The sequence below is a fragment of the Stegostoma tigrinum genome, chromosome 16 (assembly GCF_030684315.1).
Source record: "Stegostoma tigrinum isolate sSteTig4 chromosome 16, sSteTig4.hap1, whole genome shotgun sequence".
NCBI lineage: Eukaryota > Metazoa > Chordata > Chondrichthyes > Orectolobiformes > Stegostomatidae > Stegostoma > Stegostoma tigrinum.
In genome coordinates, this window is record NC_081369.1 from 11,795,947 (window position 1) to 11,814,598 (window position 18,652).

Below are 18,652 nucleotides of genomic sequence, written 5' to 3' on the forward strand. Positions count from 1 at the left end.
GGGTCATTTCACCAGAAATAACTCCCCTTTTGTTCAAAATAGTACCATGTAAGGCACATGTGGCATGAGCAGAGGCTTAGATTCAGATTCTTTTGCATTCACCTGAGAAGAGAGATGAGGTATCAGTTCAACATCTCATCTAAAAAGCAGTACGCTAGGTCAGCAGTGTTCCCCCTAATTAACTTTCTGGCTGCATGAGTGTCCAAGGGTCATGCACAGCAGTGCCTTATAGAACTGGATTGCTACACTGACACCAATCACCATAGCGAGTTTTGAGAAGATTTGTAGCTCAGGTTGAGGTTCTGGATGTGAGTTTGCTCGCTGAGCTGGAAGGTTAGTTTTCAGACGTTTCGTCACCATTCTAGATAACACCATCAGTGAGCCTCCGACAAAGCGCTGGTGTTATGTCCCGCTTTCTATTTATCTGGTTAGGTTTCCTTGGGTTGGTGATGTCATTTCTCTGTTCTTTTTCTCAGGGGATGGTAGATGGGTTCCAAATCAATGTGTTTGTTGATGGAGTTCCGGTTGGAATGCCATGCTTCTAGGAATTCTCGTGCATGTCTCTGTTTGGCTTGTCCGAGGATGGATGTGTAGTCCCAATCAAACTGGTGCCCTTCCTCATCTGTATGTAAGGATACGAGTAATAGTGGGTCATGTCGTTTTGTGGCTAGTTGATGTTCATGTATCCTGGTGGCTAGCTTTCTACCAGTTTGTCCAATGTAGTGTTTGTCACAGTTCTTGCAAGGTATTTTGTAGATGACGTTCGTTTTGTTTGTTCGTCATCTACAAAATACCTTGCAAGAACTGTGACAAACACTACATTGGACAAACTGGCAGAAAGCTAGCCACCAGGATACATGAACATCAACTAGCCACAAAACGACATGACCCACTATCACTAGTATCCTTACATCCAGATGAGGAAGGGCACCACTTTGATTGGGACAACACACCCATCCTAGGGCAAGCCAAACAGAGACACGCACGAGAATTCCTACAGGCATGGCATTCCAACCAGAACTTCATCAACAAACACATTGATTTGGAGCCAATCTACCATCCCCTGAGAAAAAGAACAGGAAATGACATCACCAATGCAGGAAATGACATCACCAACCCAAGGAAACCTAACCAGATAAATAGAAAGCGGGACATAACACCAGCTCTTCGTCAGAGGCTCACTGATGATGTTATCTAGAATGGTGACGAAACGTCTGAAAATTAACCTTCCAGCTCAGCGAGCGAACTCACATCCAGAACCAATCACCATGTGTGGAACATCAGAGCTGGACATTGCAGCACTCCATTAGCTCGACACTGGAACATCAGTATAGATATTTGTGTTCAAGCTCTTTAATGGGACTTATCCTTAGAAACTTATGAGTCAGAGAAGTGGAGCAGACAAATAAATAATTGGAATGCTGCACAGCCTGGTCAAACTGTTTTACTAGAAAGATTTAGTCATCTGTTTTTTTTTCCACATCTGCTGGCTGGTCTGCCTTACATTTATGACATTTTTGCTGTTATTTGCTTTTCAAATGTCCACTGTCAGGTGTTTTTCTTTTTGCTAAGGTAGGTAGTTAGGCATGTCCTCAGCATCTGTTTCCAAAAGAGCTTTGGGTTGTTATAGGAGCAAAGTATGTGCAGGACAAAAACTTAAGCAGGACAGTACAACATGCAAGACGAGAATCTACACATGACTCCAATATGAATCAAAGCAGAATCTATTTAAAATTGTGCCCTTGTATATTATGGATTGCTTGGTTTGTGTGAATTTTTTTTACCCTTATGTTGGATGAGGTAATGAGGTAACTTGGAGGAGTCAGTCATTCTGCTGCAAATGGGAAGCATGAGGGTCATTCTCTAAGTTTCCTTCCAAAATTTCCAGCAAAGTCAAAATCCCAGGTACTGTTCCAGGGAGCAACTGCACAAACAGATGCATGTATTCTTTTGAATCAGACAGGCTGTGCTGATTATCTGGGTGACCTTAACAGGTTTAGTGAGTATGGTGCAAGCAGAGTGGAGCCCTTCTGATATGGATGTATAGTTGCTGAGAGAGACATCTGGCTTGGGAAATACAGATCCATCTCATAGTCAGGTGGTGAATTGTCTTTAGAACATTAGCAACTGTACCTTTGATACCTTCTTCCAAGTGTTTTATGAAAATTCTAAAAAGTTGAGAATTTAGCACTGATCCCTTGTTACATCGTGCCAACTAGAAAAAGACCCTATTCTGAAAGAACATAGTTTTCTTCACAAGTAGCATTATGCTTAATCACTTGTTAATTTTGAATCTATGATTGGTAAGATGTTTTCTATCCAACAATAATAAGGGATTTAGAGTAAGGGCACATTGAATCAGGTCAATCTCATTGAATGGTAGAATAGGCTCAGGGAAAAAAATGGCTTCTCAAATTCCAATGTTCCTATGGGTGAATTGAGAATGCAGTATTGAAGGTGTGATATTCATCCCAGCATTTGCCTCATTCTTGTTCTCTTCCTGTGTTTAGTTGGGAGGCTTGCACCTATCAAAGACAGAGACCTCAATCCAACGCATCAGTACTGACAACCAGAAATCCCAACAGATTGCTTACATTTCACCACAACAATTGAACAACATCAACTACAAATATGACAAGCCTTGTGAGGTGTACAGGTAAAAATTTAAGTATAGCTGGAGGAGGAAAAAAAGTATTGGCCAGATTGCACCAAAACTTGCAGCAGTTTTTATCTGAATGTAAAATAGGGCACCTCTATTAGTGCATCATGGTTTTTCAATGTGTAATGGCAATCAAACTCTAACAGATTTTACCCATGTGTAATAGAGAATGGATGCACATTAGCAACTAAGACTGTAACAGATAAGCAATATAAAAGTATAACTGATTCATTCTAGAGAGATGAACAAACAGTAACAGACTGCAACTGTAATTTCCCAAAGCTCCTTTGTGGCACCTTCGAAACCAGCAACCTTTACCAGTCAGAATGAGAAGGGCAGCAAGATTAAAATTCCCCTCCAAACCATGACACTATGTAGAGTTGGTACAATATCGCTGTTCATTCACTGTTGCTGGGTCATTCTGAAACTGCCTTCCAAACAAAGCCTGCACTACATGAATTACAGTGATTGAAGAAGTGAGCTCACCCCATCTTTTCCAAAGGCAGACAGGGATGGACATTAAATGCTATCAATCAACACCCAAACCCCTTGAAAGAAGTTCAATAAATGCTTAGGGGCTTCAATAACTCACAACACAAATGCTAGGCAATGACCATCTCTCTGAGGGAACAATCTAACACCACCCCTTTGACATTCAATGGTGTTACCATTACTGAACACTCCATCATTAATATCTGGGGGTTATCATCGACCAGAAACTTAACTGGACTCGGCATATAAATACAATGGCTATAAGAGCGGGTCGAGGCTCGGTGTACAGCAGTGAGTAACTCTCCTCCTGACTCCCCAAAGCCTGACCGCCCGCGACAAGTCATAAGTCATTTCCCACTTGCCTAGATGAGTGCAGCTCCAACTTCAAGAATGTTGACACCATTCAGGACAAAGTCGCCCGCTTGATTGGCACCACATCCAAAAATCTCCACCACTGACACTCAGTAGCAGCAGTGTTACTATATACAAGAAGCAACATAGAAATTCGTCAAAGATCCTTGATTAGCAGCTTCGAAACCCATGACCATTTCCATCCAGAAGGACAAGGGCAGCAAATACACTACCACCTGCAAGTTTCCCTTCAAGCCACTCGCCATCTTGACTTGGAGATATTTCACCATTCCTTCACTGTCACTGGGTCACGATTCTAGAATTCCTTCTCTAATGGCATCGTGAGTCTACCTACAGCACATGGACTGCAGCAGTTCAAGAAGGCAGCTCACCCACACACTCCTCGAGGGCAACTAGTGGGCAATAAATGTTGGCCAGCCAGCGACACACATGTCACACAAGTGGATAAAGAAAACTATGGAGCAAGTTGCATGGTGTGAATATACAATAAAAATCAGGGGGCAATGGTGGATCAAGTCATAAGGAGTGTGAGAGACAATTTTTCATTGAACTGTAACTTCATGGATGATAACTGACAGGTGATTGGTTCGTGTTTGATCTCTGATTTTATTTTATTTTCTTTCAGTTTTGGGATTGTCTTATGGGAGATAGCCAGCCGCAAGCTACCATTTGAAGGTTAAAGACCCAAATCTTCTGCACCGTATTACTAGTTATTTTCATTAATTAATAGATAGGTACTTTGGGCACGTGCGCTTGAGACTGTGTGAGATACTGGATGGATGTTGTCTAGTGCTGAATCCAGCCAAATATTGTCTGATGCTGGCTGAATGGTATTGGGTCCTGTGTTAACATTGTGTCCTGTATGGATCTGATGTAGTGATGCTGAATGCTAGCTGAGAATGATGGTAGTAACTGATGGTGGTTACTATTACAAACTGATTGAGTGTTCTTTGGTGCCAAGTGCCACCAAAAGTTGGCTGAATGGTGTCTGGTTCTCGGGGAATGAACCTACCTCACAAAAGATGGCTTTGTGTGCTGTTTTATCCTGGAGTTTTCCCTGGCTTTGGGTGCTGCAGAGTTCTGGGTGCCATCCATCTTTCGGAGCTGATGGTTCTGGGTGCTGTCTACATGTGGGTGCTTTGCTTTGTTTTGACTCAGATTCTTTTCTTTTGCTGGTATCGAATCATTGTTGAGTGATGATATTTTGTTACCATCGTGTCATACAGCATGGAAACAGGCCCTTCAGCCCAACTTGTTCTTGCGGATCGGGTTTCCAAAATTGAACTCGTCCCATTTGCCTGCATTTGGCCCATATCCCTCTCAACTTTTTCTTTCCATGTACTTATCTAAATGCCTTTCATATTTGTACTCTGCTCTGCTACTCCTTCAGGCAGTTCATTCCATATATGCATCACGTTCTGTGTGAAAATGATCCCACTTAGGTCTCTTTAAATCTTTCCCCTCTCATCTTAAACCTGTGCCCTCTAGTTTTGGTCCTCCTACCCTATGGAAAATACCTTTGTTATTCACCTTATCTCTACCTCTCATGATTTTATAAACCTCCATACAATCACCCTTCAGCCTCCTATGGTCAAGGGAAAAAGAGTCCCAGCCTATTCAACTTGTCCCTATAACTCAAACCTTCCAGTCTTGGCAACATCCTTGTAAATCTGTTTTCGCACCCTATAGCAGGGTGACCAGAATTGAACACAGTACTCCAAATGTGACCTTATCAATGTCTTGTTCAGCCATAACATAATGCCCCAACTCCCATACTCAATGCTCTGACCAATGAAGGCAGAGTGCCAAACGCCTTCCTCATCATCCTGTCTACCTGTGATGCCACTTTCAAGGAACTATGTACCCACACCCCTAGGTCTCTCTGTTCGACAACACTCCTCAGGGTGCAACAGTGTAAGTCCTGCCCTGGTTTGTCTTACCCAAATGCAACACCTCATGTTCATCTGCATGAAACTCCATCTGTCATTCCTTATCCCATTTGATCAGGATCCCGTTGTACTCTTACATAACCATCTGGAGTCACATGTAGGCCACCCCAGCTAAGGATGGCAGTTCCTTTCCTGAAATGTATATTAGTGAACCAGATGGGTTTTTCCAACAATTGACAATGGATTCACGATCATCATTAGACTCTTAATTCCAGATATTTATTGAATCCAGATCCCACCACCAGCCACAACGGGATTGGAACCCGGGTCCCCAGAACATTATCTGGGTCTCTGGATTAACAGTCCAGCGATAATACCACTTGGTCATCACGTGCCCTTCTTGATATTGCCCAGCAACCATCTGACTTTACCAGACACCAAAAAAAAGAGCTTTTGAATTAAGTTCTGGATAAGATTCCTGAGGGAAAATTACAAAGTTAGATTTACAAACTGCCTTGATTGGTGGTTGCAATTTCACATAGGGGGCTGATTATATAATGATGAATGTCAAAGTGTTGTGCCCCATAAATCACGTGTAATATATGTCCTTGCAGCTTATTTTCCCTTTCTCCAAGCTCTTGCTTGTCCAGTTTGCTTTACTTACGTTCCTTCTTGTCATCTCTGAGACCAGTTCTTCCCAACATTTTCTCCATTTATCTCCATGTGCAGTATCCTCCAACATTCAGCTTCCTTCCTGTGACACTCAAACCTCCTTCTCCGTTTATCAGGTTCTGTCATGCTTCAACTCCACCGCAGGCCAGGATGTTGTAAAGCTGGGCCTTGAATTTTGAATGCCCCAAATGGAAGTAAAATTGAGGCTGACGGGGAAAATGAAGTGGGCCAATTATTTGAGTTACTCCATAGAGCTTAAAGTAGGATGGATTCATGCTGGAAGTATAGAGGTACAAACATAGAGTCTGGTTAATCAACAGCTTCTCCATCACGAGTCCATCATTGTTTTTGAACAGACTGCGATGCCAATGTTATCTGCCGAAAGGTCTGTGATGAAAAGTTCCGAGAACCTCTGCCTCATGACTGTCCCAAGGACTTATGTGAACTGATTGATGAATGCCGTGCCGATGACCCGTTTGAACGTCCGAAAGCTGGAGGTAGGTCGTGTTTTTACAGCTGGGGATCCTTAATGAGCAGCTCAGCTCATCTGCAGTCATATTGTCTTACTCACAATATGTAGGGGCGCATGTATAATTGCAATCCTTATAGCAGGCAAAAACTGCAGGTGGCTTCAGCAGAAATCAACAACCCATCCTCTGAATAACTCCACTGAGAAGCCTCCGGAAAAGACAATGGCAGAAATGGCCCTGTCGGCCATACAAAGTCCTCCTCACTAACATCTGGGGGTTAGGGCCAAAATTGGGAGCGCTGTCTTACAGTCTAGTCAAGCAACAGCCTGACATAGTCATACTCATAGAATCATACCTTACAAACACTGGCAGGACAGACCCAGCAAAGGGAGGGCACAGTGATATAGAGTTGGGAGGGTGTTGCTCTGGGAATCCTCAGCATTGACTCCAGACCCCATTAAGTCTCACGGCTTCAAGTTAAACATGGGCAAGGAAACCTCCTGCTGATTACCACATACCGTCCTCCCGCAGCTGATAAACCAGTACTCCTCAATGTTGAACAACACTTAGAGGAAGCATTAAGGATGGCAGGGGCACAAAACGTACTCTTGAGTGGGGGATTTTAATGTTCTCCACCAAGTGGCTCGGCAGCAGGACTGCTGAGCGAGCTGGTCGGGTCCTAAATGATATAGCTGCCAGACTGGGTCTGCGGCAGGTGGTGAGGCAACCAACTGGAGGAAAAACATACCTGACCTCATCCTTACTAATCTGCCAGCTGCAGTTGCATCTGTCCACGACAGTGTAGGTAAGAGTGACCATCGTACAGTCCTTGTGGAGACGAAGTCCCGCCTTCACATTGAGAACAACCTCCATCATGTTGTGTGGCCCTATCACTGTGCTAAATGGGACAGACTTTGCACAGATCTAGCAACTCGAGATACAACTGTCCTCTTCCACACGTACTGTACTCCAGCACAGTCTGTAACCTCATAGCCCAGCATATTCCCCCACTCAACCCATTACCATCAAGCCAGGGAATAAACTGTAGCTCAATGAAGAGTGCAGGAGGACATGCCAGGAGCAGCTGCAGGCATACCTGAAGATGACGTATCAACCTGGTGAAGCCACCAAACAGGACTACTTGCATGCCAAACAGCGAAAGACAGAGCTAAGCGATCCCACAACCAATGGATCAGATCTAAGTTCTGCAGTCCTGCCACATCCAGTTGTGATTGGTGGTGGATAATTAAACAACTCACTGGAGGAGGAGGCTCCACAAATATCCCCATCCTCAGTAATGGAAGACCCCAGCACATCAGTGCAAAAGATAAGGCTGAAGTGCTCACAGCAATCTTCAGCCAGAAGTATCGAGTGGATGATCCATCTTGGCCTCCTCCAGTGGTCCCCACCATTACAGAGATAACGGGAACTGCAGATGCTGGAGAATCCAAGATAATAAAATGTGAGGCTGGATCCACCGACACCCTCATCCGCCTAGCCGAACTCGTCCTCACCCTCAGCAACTTCTCTTTCGACTCCTCCCACTTCCTACAGACTAAGGGGGTGGCCATGGGCACCCGCATAGGCCCCAGCTATGCCTGCCTCTTTGTAGGTTACGTGGAACAGTCCCTCTTACGCACCTACACAGGCCCCAAACCCTACCTCTTCCTCCGTTACATTGATGACTGTATCGGCGCTGCCTCTTGCTCCCCAGAGGAGCTCGAACAGTTCATCCACTTCACCAACACCTTCCACCCCAACCTTCTGTTCACCTGGGCCATCTCCAGCACATCCCTCACCTTCCTGGATCTCTCAGTCTCCATCTCAGGCAACCAGCTTGTAACTGATGTCCATTTCAAGCCAACCGACTCCCACAGCTACCTAGAATACACCTCCTCCCACCCACCCTCCTGCAAAAATTCCATCCCCTATTCACAATTCCTCCGCCTCCGCCGCATCTGCTCCCACGATAAGGCATTCCACTCCCGCACATCCCAGATGTCCAAGTTCTTCAAGGACCGCAACTTTCCCCCCACAGTGATCGAGAACGCCCTTGACCGCGTCTCCCGCCACACATCCCTCACACCCCACCCCCGCCACAACCGCCCAAAGAGGATCCCCCTCGTTCTCACACACCACCCCACCAACCTCCGGATACAACGCATCATCCTCCGACACTTCCGCCATCTACAGTCTGACCCCACCACCCAAGACATTTTTCCATCCCCACCCCTGTCTGCTTTCCGGAGAGACCACTCTCTCCGTGACTCCCTTGTTCGCTCCACACTGCCCTCCAACCCCACCACACCCGGCACCTTCCCCTGCAACCGCAGGAAATGCTACACTTGCCCCCACACCTCCTCCCTCACCCCTATCCCAGGCCCCAAGATGACATTCCACATTAAGCAGAGGTTCACCTGCACATCTGCCAATGTGGTATACTGCATCCACTGTACCTGGTATGGCATCCTCTACATTGGGGAAACCAAGCGGAGACTTGGGGACCGCTTTGCAGAACACCTCCGCTCGGTTCGCAACAAACAACTGCACCTCCCAGTCGCAAACCATTTCCACTCCCCCTCCCATTCTTTAGATGACATGTCCATCATGGGCCTCCTGCAGTGCCACAATGATGCCACCCGAAGGTTGCAGGAACAGCAACTCATATTCTGCTTGGGAACCCTGCAGCCTAATGGTATCAATGTGGACTTCACCAGCTTCAAAATCTCCCCTTCCCCCACCACGTCCCAAAACCAGCCCAGTTCGTCCCCTCCCCCCACTGCACCACACAACCAGCCCAGCTATTCCCCTCCACCCACTGCATCCCAAAACCAGTCCAGCCTGTCTCTGCCTCCCTAACCTGTTCTTCCTCTCACCCATCCCTTCCTCCCACCCCAAGCCGCACCTCCATCTCCTACCTACTAACCTCATCCCACCTCCTTGACCTGTCCGTGTTCCCTGAACTGACCTATCCCCTCCCTAACTCCCCACCTATACTCTCTCCACCTATCTTCTTTTCTCCATCTTCGGTCCGCCTCCCCCTCTCTCCCTATTTATTCCAGAACCCTCACCCCATCCCCCTCTCGGATGAAGGGTCTAGGCCCAAAACGTCAGCTTTTGTGCTCCTGAGATGCTGCTGGGCCTGCTGTGTTCATCCAGCCTCACATTTTATTACCCACCATTACAGATACCAGTCTCCAGCCAATTCGATTCACTCCACGTGCTTTCAAGAAACAGTCAGAGACGCTGAAGCAAAGGCTACCGGCTCTGACAACATTCCAGCAGTAATACTGAAGGCTTGTGCTCCAGAACTTGCCGCTCCCCGAGCCAAGTTGTTTAGTACAGTTACAACAATGTGGAAAATTGCCCAAGCATGTCCTGTACAGAAAAAGCAGGACAAGTTCAACCCGGCCAGTTACCGCCCATCAGTCTTCTCTCGATCATCAATAACGTGATGGAAGGTGTCATTAACAGTGCTATCAAGCAGCGCCTGCTCAGAAATAACCTGCTCAGTGACACCCAGTTTGGGCTCTGCCAGGGCCACTCAGCTCCTGATTTCATTACAGCCTTAGTTCAAACATGGACAAAAGAGCTGAATTCCAGGTGAGAGTGACAGCCATTGACATCAAGCCTCCATTCGAGCGAGTGTGGCATCAAGGAGCCCGAGCAAAACTGGAATCAATGGGTATCAAAGGACAAACATTCCAGTGGTTGGAGTCGTACCTGACACAGAGGAAGATGTTGTGGTTTTGGGAGGCCCATCCTCTCAGCTCCAGGACATCTCTGCAGGAGTTCCTCAGAGTAGTGTCCTAGGCCCAACCATCTTCAGCGCTTCATCAATGACCTTCCCACCATCATAAGGTCAGAAGTGGGGATGTTTGCCGATGATTGTACAATGTTCAGCACCATTTGTGACTTTCAGATACTGAAGCAGTCCATGTTCACATGCAACAAGATCTGGACAATATCCAGGCTTGGGCTGACAAGTGGCAAATAACATTCACGCTACACAAATGCAAGGCTATGACCATCACCAATAAGAGACAATCTAATCACCATCCCTTGACATTCAACGGTGTTACCATCACTGAAGATCCCACTATCAACATCCTGGTGGTTACCAATGACCAGAAACTCAACTGGACTCACCACATTAACACAGTGGTTACAAGAGCAGGCCAGAAGCTGGGAATACTGCGGCAAGTAACTCACCTCCTGACTCCTCAAAGCCAGCCTACCATCTACAAGGTACAAGTCAGGAGTGTGATGGAATACTCCCCACTTGCCTGGATGAGTGCAGCCCCAACAACCCTCAGGAAGCCAGACAGCATCCAGGACAAAGCAGACTGTTTGATTGGCACTACATCCACAAGGATTCACTCCCTCCACTACCAACACTTAGTAGCAGCAGTGTGTACTATCTACAAGATGCAGTGCAGAAATTCACAAGATCCTCAGACAGCACTTTCCAAACCCATGACCATTTCCATCTTGAAGGAAAAGGGCAGCAGACATATGGAACACTACCACCTTCAAGTTCCCGTCCAAGCAACTCACCATCCTGACTTGGAAATATATTGCCGTTCCTTCACTGTCACTGAGTCAAAATGCTGGAATTCCCTCTCTAATAGCATTGTGGGTCAACCCACAACAGGTGGACCGCAGTGGCTCAAGAAGACACCTCATCACCACCTTCTCAAGGGCAACGAGAGATGGGCAAGAAATGCTGGCCAGCCAGTGACGCCCACATCCCACAAATGAATAGGGAAAAAAAAATCAAACAGGCTGCTCTGTCTTGGATGGTTTCAAGCTTCTTAAGTGTTGTTGGAGCTGTACTCATAACTTTTACTTGTGTATATAGATGTCCCACTTCAGTTTCTATTCCATGGTAACCCCAAGGATGTCATTGGTGGTTAATTCACTGCACTGCCATTGAATGTCAAGGGGAGATGTTTAATTCTGTTGGAGGTGCTAGCTATTGCCTTGTGTGGCACTTGTGTGTTGTAACTGTCATTTGATACTTATCAGCCAAGTCTGAATGTTATCCATGTGCAACTGCATGCCAGCGTGGACTTCTTCATTATCTGAGGAGTCATGAATGATACTGAACATTATACAAACATTGACAAAGCTTATGAAGGTGGGAAGTGAGAGCAGCTAAAATGTTTGGGTCAAGGACATGAGACAGAAAGCAAACGTAAGCCTGATAATTTCCCATGTCTTTTTACTGCTACACATCACCAATATTCCTGATAAGTTGTGTCTGTGGATTGCATACGAAAATCATGAGGATGCTGCACAGGTTGCCTACAAATTGTTTGCATTAAGATATTGCATGTGTGCATGAGAGCAAAAACGAAAAGTTAATGATACCATGCATTGAAATAAACAGGCTGCTGACAACCAAGAAAAACTAATGTGATCATTGCCAAACATGTAAGACATCCTTTTGCCTCTCTCTTTCAGCTATTGTCGACAGGCTGAAGGGTATTCTAAAGAGAATTTCTGGAGCAAGTAACGCATCATATGATTGAACTCAACCATCCCACTTATTATCCAGCTCTGTCATCACTGATGCCAATTCCACATTATTACAAGCTTGCAGAGGCACTCCCCTCAACTCCCTCAGTATCTAACTTTGTGTCATGTCAATATATTGTTTGTGACTTCCAACTCTCTCACACATTAAATCTGCAACAGTACTAACCTAACTGCAATAAAGTGTTTCTTAATTAACTGTCTGAGACTTAATTTCTTTCCAGTTCACAGAGCACTGATGGCACAAGTACTACTATGATCCTTTGGGTCTGGATGATTGAGCAATACAGAGCACATTATTACATAATAAAACTGTAAGAACCAGGAGCAGGAGAAGGCCATCTCACCCTTTGACCCCACTCCGCTGATCAATAAGATCATGGCTGATCTTTTTATGGCCTTAGCTCCACTTACACAGTCTCTCACTCTAACCCTTAATTCCTTTAATGTTCAAAAAATTATCTATCTTAACTTTAAAAACATTCAATGAGGAAGCCTCAACTACTTCACTGGGCAGGGAATTCTACAAATTCACAACACTTTGGGTTCCAGTTCAACTTTGGGTTTATCAGTTCAACTCCTCAATCGGCTCCACCTCTGGAGAACATGGAGCCATCGAGCCAAGGTATCAATAATGGCTCAAAGAAGAGTGCAGGAGGGCACGTCCAGAGCAACACCGGGCATACCTAAGCATGAACTATCACCCTGGGTAAAGGTATAAAACAGGACTACTTGACTGCCAAAGACCACAAGCATCAAGTGATAGACAGTGCTAATTGATTAACAACTAATAGATCAGAACTAAACTCTGCACTCCTATCACATCCAGTCACAAATGCGTGACTCTGTGCATATCCCCACCCTCAATGATGGGGAGCCATCACAGCAGTGCAAAAGATAAAGCTGCAACAATCTTCACTAAGAAGTGCCAAATAGATGCCCCACCTCGGCCTCTGCCAGAAGTCCCCAGCCTCTCTTCAGCCAGTTGATACACTCCCCTTGAGATCAAGAAATAACTGAAAACACTACATTGTGAAAAGAACACGGGCCTTGACAATATTCTGGCAATAGCACTGAAGACATGTGCTCCGGAACTTGCCATGCCTCAAGTCAAGCTGCTCCAGTACAACTATAGCACACACCTGCCCTCTTGCACACCTGATCTCAAAGACCCCCCAACACCTCATCTTCACCATGGACACACAGTCTCTTTACACCTGCATCCCCCACATGGAGGGCCTAAAAGCCCTCTGCTTCTTCCTGCTCCTTGGATGCTGCCTGGCGTGCTCCAAATCCAAATACTCTCATGTACATATTCTCTCACACATCTGCACTTTCACACAACTGCTCTCTGATGCACAGCTGGTCTGTCACATACCTAGTGTCTCACATATCTGTTCTCCAATGCAGCTGCTATCTCACACACCCTTTCACACACAGCTGCACTCACGCACAACTGTTCTCTTACACATCTACTGTCTCACAAAGCTCCTCTCTCATACACCCGCTCTCATATTCTGTTGTCACACACATATTTGCTCTCACTCAAACCTGCTCTCTCACACACTCGGGCTCTAAGACATCTGCTGTCACATTCTTGCTGTCAAGCATAGCCGTCCTTGTGTGCCAAAGCACATGTCTGAGTTCTTGTGGCTCTCTCACGCAACATAGTCTCACATACCGGCTCTCTCATGCATCTGTTCTCACACACACCGGCTCACACACTTGTTCTCCCTTATAACAAAGTATGGAGCTAGATGAACACAGCAGGCCAAGCAGCATCTTAGGAGCACAAAAGCTGACGTTTCAGGCCTAGACCCATCATCTGATGAACGGTCTAGGCCCGAAACGTCAGCTTTTGTGCTCCTAAGATGCTGCTTGACCTGCTGTGTTCATCCAGCTCCACACTTTGTTATCTTGGATTCTCCAGCATCTGCAGTTCCCATTATCTCTGTTCTCTCTTATGCAGACCTGCTTTCTCCCACAGCTACTCTCATATAGACCTGCTTTCACACTTAGCAACTGTCTAATATACACCGAGTTTCTCACATGCACATGCCTTTCACATACCTGCTCACATGCACCTATGTTCTGCGTTGTCACTCTCTCTCTCACACACACACTTCACACACTCTTGCAGTCTCAGTCACCTGCTCTTTCACACCTGTTCTCTCACACAGCTGCTGTCACATCCATCTGCTCTGCCACACACCTGTGTGTGTGTCTCTCTCTCTCTGTGTCTCTCTCACACACACATACAAACACAAACCCCACATGGGTATTTGTGTAACTATCTGCTAATACCTTTTACAGGTACAAATACCCTCACTCACACATCTATAGCCAGTGACAGACATATATTCTCTCCTTTATTTACATCAGATATACACTGTTTTGCTCTTTCTCACTCAGATATCAAAAATCACCAGAAGTATTACAAATACATTATTTATTTGCTCACTTAGCTGCCTAAATGATGATCATTCCCAATATTCTAATCATTGTAATTAACAATGTGAACTCTTGCCTAAATCAGTAACAGTTTAGGGCTCACAATATATGAATGACTCTGTCCCCTTCATTCTCCTCATCAAGCAACCTGTCTCATGATGCTTACTTCGAGTTCATCATCTCTCGTTGGTTAATATGGACCCAATCTCTGCTCTCACAGGACATGGCCCCTATTATCTAATAATTATTGACAGAGTCTCTCAACTTAGAACCTACATGTGCAGTCATAAACTAACCTTGCACATTCTGAGTGCTGCAGTCTTGAAGAGGTTTTAGATGTGCAACAATGATGACATAATCAGGACAGTGATTTGATTTTCCTGTTGTCTTCTCATTGTTTTTGCTCTCTTACATCTCCGATCTACCATCAGATAATCTCCAGGAGATTAACATGAATGAGTTGCAGAAGGACAGTAACCCTTTCCTTACAAATAATACTCATTATATTATGAGGGAGTGTTCTTCCAACAGCCTGTTGCCATTAGACGCTTCATCAGTGAGTCTGCAAATAGAAAACTCGTATGGATTGTAATGGATGTTACCTACACTTACGTATTAAATATAATTGTGGAAGTACCTAATGGCCACTTCAAGCTGGCTGCACAATCAGCCAATCAGCAATAAAATTTGCAGTACAGTTAGCTAATGGGCAGCATCTGAGATCACTGAAAATAACCAATTACTAGCGAGTCTCGGTGGTACAATCATCCATTGTTAGTGAGTATAGCTGATACCATCTCCAAAGTGACAATGAGTTTAAGTAATATTATCAGTTGACAAGTAATGGATATTGATTCCCTGTAAACCATTGGCAACATGTACAGCTGTGGAATATTTAATCTGAAGATATTTTTATCAGTCAAGTGCTGAGGCATAAGGTAATGACTGGAAATTCAGGGGCCAAGCTGTGCAGGTGAACAGAAACCTTTCACTTCTCCTGTTTAATGCATAAGATACTGAAATTCAGTGATGTTTTCCCTGTAAAAAATGTAGATGTCTGGTTGAGAAATTAGTAAAGGCAATTCCTCAGCATTCAGCAGACATGCTCTATTTAAATAACACTCTGCCAAAATGTATTTCCTCCAATTTTCCCAAATTGTGATTCATGTGTTATTTTTAATCCTATAAACACATCCCTTTGCAGACATTGTTTCTTCCTCACAACATACTAGCTTAAATATACCATCAAAACATTTGGCTAATTTTGATGAACACGGTTGACTCTGTTTGTTAATTGACATGCTTTTTGACATAGATTTTAATTTTCTTCTTTAAAAAGTGTGTAGCTCAAATTCTGGCCTAAGAGTTATTATAATATTTAGCACTGTGGCAGTGATAGTCTATTATTCAATCAAGACACAAAACCTGCTGCAATTTATTCAATATTTCAAGGAACTGTAATCCATACAGACTCAGTATAACGAGTGAAATACAACAAATGTACGTGAAAGCTTGAATATGACTAAGCTGAGAGCCTATGATGGGGTTTTCATTGTCAATGCTGTCTGTTTGACAGCGCAGGGTTGTGTGTGGGTCACAGGTCTGGACAGAAAGCTAGGGATTCTACTGCTTTGAAATGTTGGAGCAGTGGAGAGTGACATTGCCAAGAATATAGGGTAGGGCGTTAAAAGGGTAATAGACATCCACATGACCCAAGGTTGTGGTGGAAACAGGGTTCAGCAAACCAAGGATTTGGAGAGAAGTAAAAGGCGAGTGTGGCACAGTTGGAAAAGAATTTGAAGAGTAGATCGAGTAGTGGACAATAAGCAAATACAAAGGGCTGTTACTTAAAGTAACTGACTAACCAGAACTGGCCATACTTTGAACAGGGTTGGCACTAGGGGTTTGGATAAAGAAATACAGATGGATCCATACTATCAAGATTGTTGTGAGTCAGTCTGATGTGGTTTGAGTGATTGCAACATTTCGGTGAAGACTATGCCTGTGAAAATTTGATGGGGGTGGTGGTGGCGGTGGGAATAGGTTCTGCTGGATTTCTGCTAAACCATTGAAGAAACTGAGCTGGAATTGTACCTTGGGAAGTTAAGACTATTGATGTACCTTATGGCAAGATATGCTGCGTTCACAGCCAAATAGATCCCTGAGATCGATATTTGTTGAATGTGGGGTTTTTTTAAAATGTAGGACCTCTGCTTTTAATTCATTTACAGGGTATGGATGTTGCTGTGGAAATGCATTTAGTGCTTACTCCTAGTCGCCTTTGAGAGGGTGGTGCTGAGCTACATAGACTTCAGTAGTTCAACTAGGCAACTCACCACCACCTTCACAAAGGCAGCTATGGATGGGCAATAAATGCTGCAGCAATGCCCATCTCCCATGATTAATAAAGAAAAACCTTCTTGAATCCTTGCAGTTCAGTCAGTGTAGGTACACCCATAATGCTATTATAGTGAGTTCTGTGTTTTTAATATATTTCTAAGTATGGATGGTGAATGGCTTGGATGGGAACTTATAGGCGGTGTACCCACATATCTGATGCCATTTTACCCTAGATAGTTGTTATCATATGCTTGGAAGGTTCTCTCTAAAGAGCCTTGGTGAGTTTCTTCAGAGCATCTTGTAGACGGTACACACTGCTGCTACTGGGGATCAGTGGTGGAAGTACTGAACATTTTTAGATGTGGTGCTCATCAAGTGGGGTGCTTTGTCCTGAGTGGTGTCAAGCTTCTTGACTGTTGTTGGAACAAGACTCATCCAAGAAGTTAGGAATATTCCACTAAATTCCTCATTTTTGCCTTATAGATGGTGAACAGTCTTAGGAAATCAGGACCTGAGTTAATCTCTGAAAAATTCCTCGCCATGCTCTTGTCGCCAAATACATATATGACAAGTCCAGTTCAGTTTCTGGTCAATGGTAATCCCCTGGATGTTGATCGTGGGAGATTCAATTATGTTGATACAACTGAATGTCAAGGGGTAATGGTTAGATTCTGTCTTGTCAGAGATAGTCATTGCCTGGCATTTGTATGGTGCAAATGTCACTTGCCACTTGTCAGTACAAATCTGAATATTGTTCAGGCCTTGTCGCACATTGACATTGACTGCTTCAGTTTCAAAGGAGTCACGAATAGTGTTGAACATTGTGCAGTCATCAGCAAATATCCCCACTTTTGTCATTATGGTGGAGGGAAGGTCATTGACAAAGCAGCTAGCTGTTAGGTCTAGGGCACCACCCTGAGGAACTCCTGCAACTGAGATGATGGACTTGTTGAAGAATTATCCCTGATTCCTATTGGCTCCAATTTTGCTAGGGATGTCCAATATCACGCTCTGCCAATGTTCAGCACTCCATGTTGATTGCTGGTTGTGGTTTGGCTGTTATTCATGTTTATGTTCACTTCGGTTTTGTTTTTGTAAGCTACGCAAAGTGGAAATTTGTCCAGTAGTTTTGTTTTTAATTGATCACGTTGTTTGATAAATTCAGTTCTTTTCCTTTGTTAATCGCCACAATTGGTTTATGTTTGAAAGAAATGACAACTCACGACCAGATTTATTTGATACTTCTTGGCGTCTGTCTCCTGATTTATGGGACAGTAGGATTAGTATTAACACACAAAAAAAGAAATCCTGATTTTGTTGTAAAGGAGTCCTTTTGTTTTGGTAGCATTCAATGTTTATTTTGTCATCCTACCAAACTGATCCTACAGTAATGGTGACGGAAATGGAAAGGGGCACTTTTTTGGTGCACGGCGCAAGTCCGAAGGAAGCTTCAGAGCCGCCCACAACGAGCAACTCGTTCAACCCTCTACCCTCCCCCGCCCCCCATCAAACACTTTGGGATGGGAAAGGCGCGATGTAAATAAAGATTTTGTTGTGGTTAAATTTTTCAATGGGAACCTGGCCAGACTCTGAGCAAAGTCCAAGCGGGAGCACTTTCTCTGACGTTAATTGAGCCTATTCAGGAACATCAGAAGAAACAGCGGCGGAGCGGTGATTGACAGGCCTATCTCAGAGCGGATTGGCCCACGGCAGTTGAGTGGCGGGTGAGCTCGCATTGCCATTGGCTCCGCCGGAGAGGGGCGGCCGGT

General features: G+C 44.7%; 1 protein-coding gene across 5 annotated transcripts in view; it reads left to right on the top strand.

Moving 5' to 3' along the window:
- Nucleotides 1-12,263, top strand: part of LOC125460086 (mixed lineage kinase domain-like protein) — a 64,598-nt gene extending 52,335 nt beyond the window's left edge. For 4 of the 5 annotated variants that reach the window (XM_059651614.1, XM_059651613.1, XM_048547190.2 and 1 more), the window contains 4 exons: nucleotides 2,511-2,656; nucleotides 4,149-4,198; nucleotides 6,441-6,581; nucleotides 12,021-12,263. In XM_059651614.1, the coding sequence (XP_059507597.1) occupies nucleotides 2,511-2,656; nucleotides 4,149-4,198; nucleotides 6,441-6,581; nucleotides 12,021-12,088 (405 nt within the window). In that variant the 3' untranslated portion in view covers nucleotides 12,089-12,263. The remainder of the gene's footprint in view (nucleotides 1-2,510; nucleotides 2,657-4,148; nucleotides 4,199-6,440; nucleotides 6,582-12,020) is intronic. The other variant, XR_009446772.1, reaches the window with a different exon arrangement.
- The last annotated feature ends 6,389 nt before the right edge of the window (nucleotides 12,264-18,652 follow it).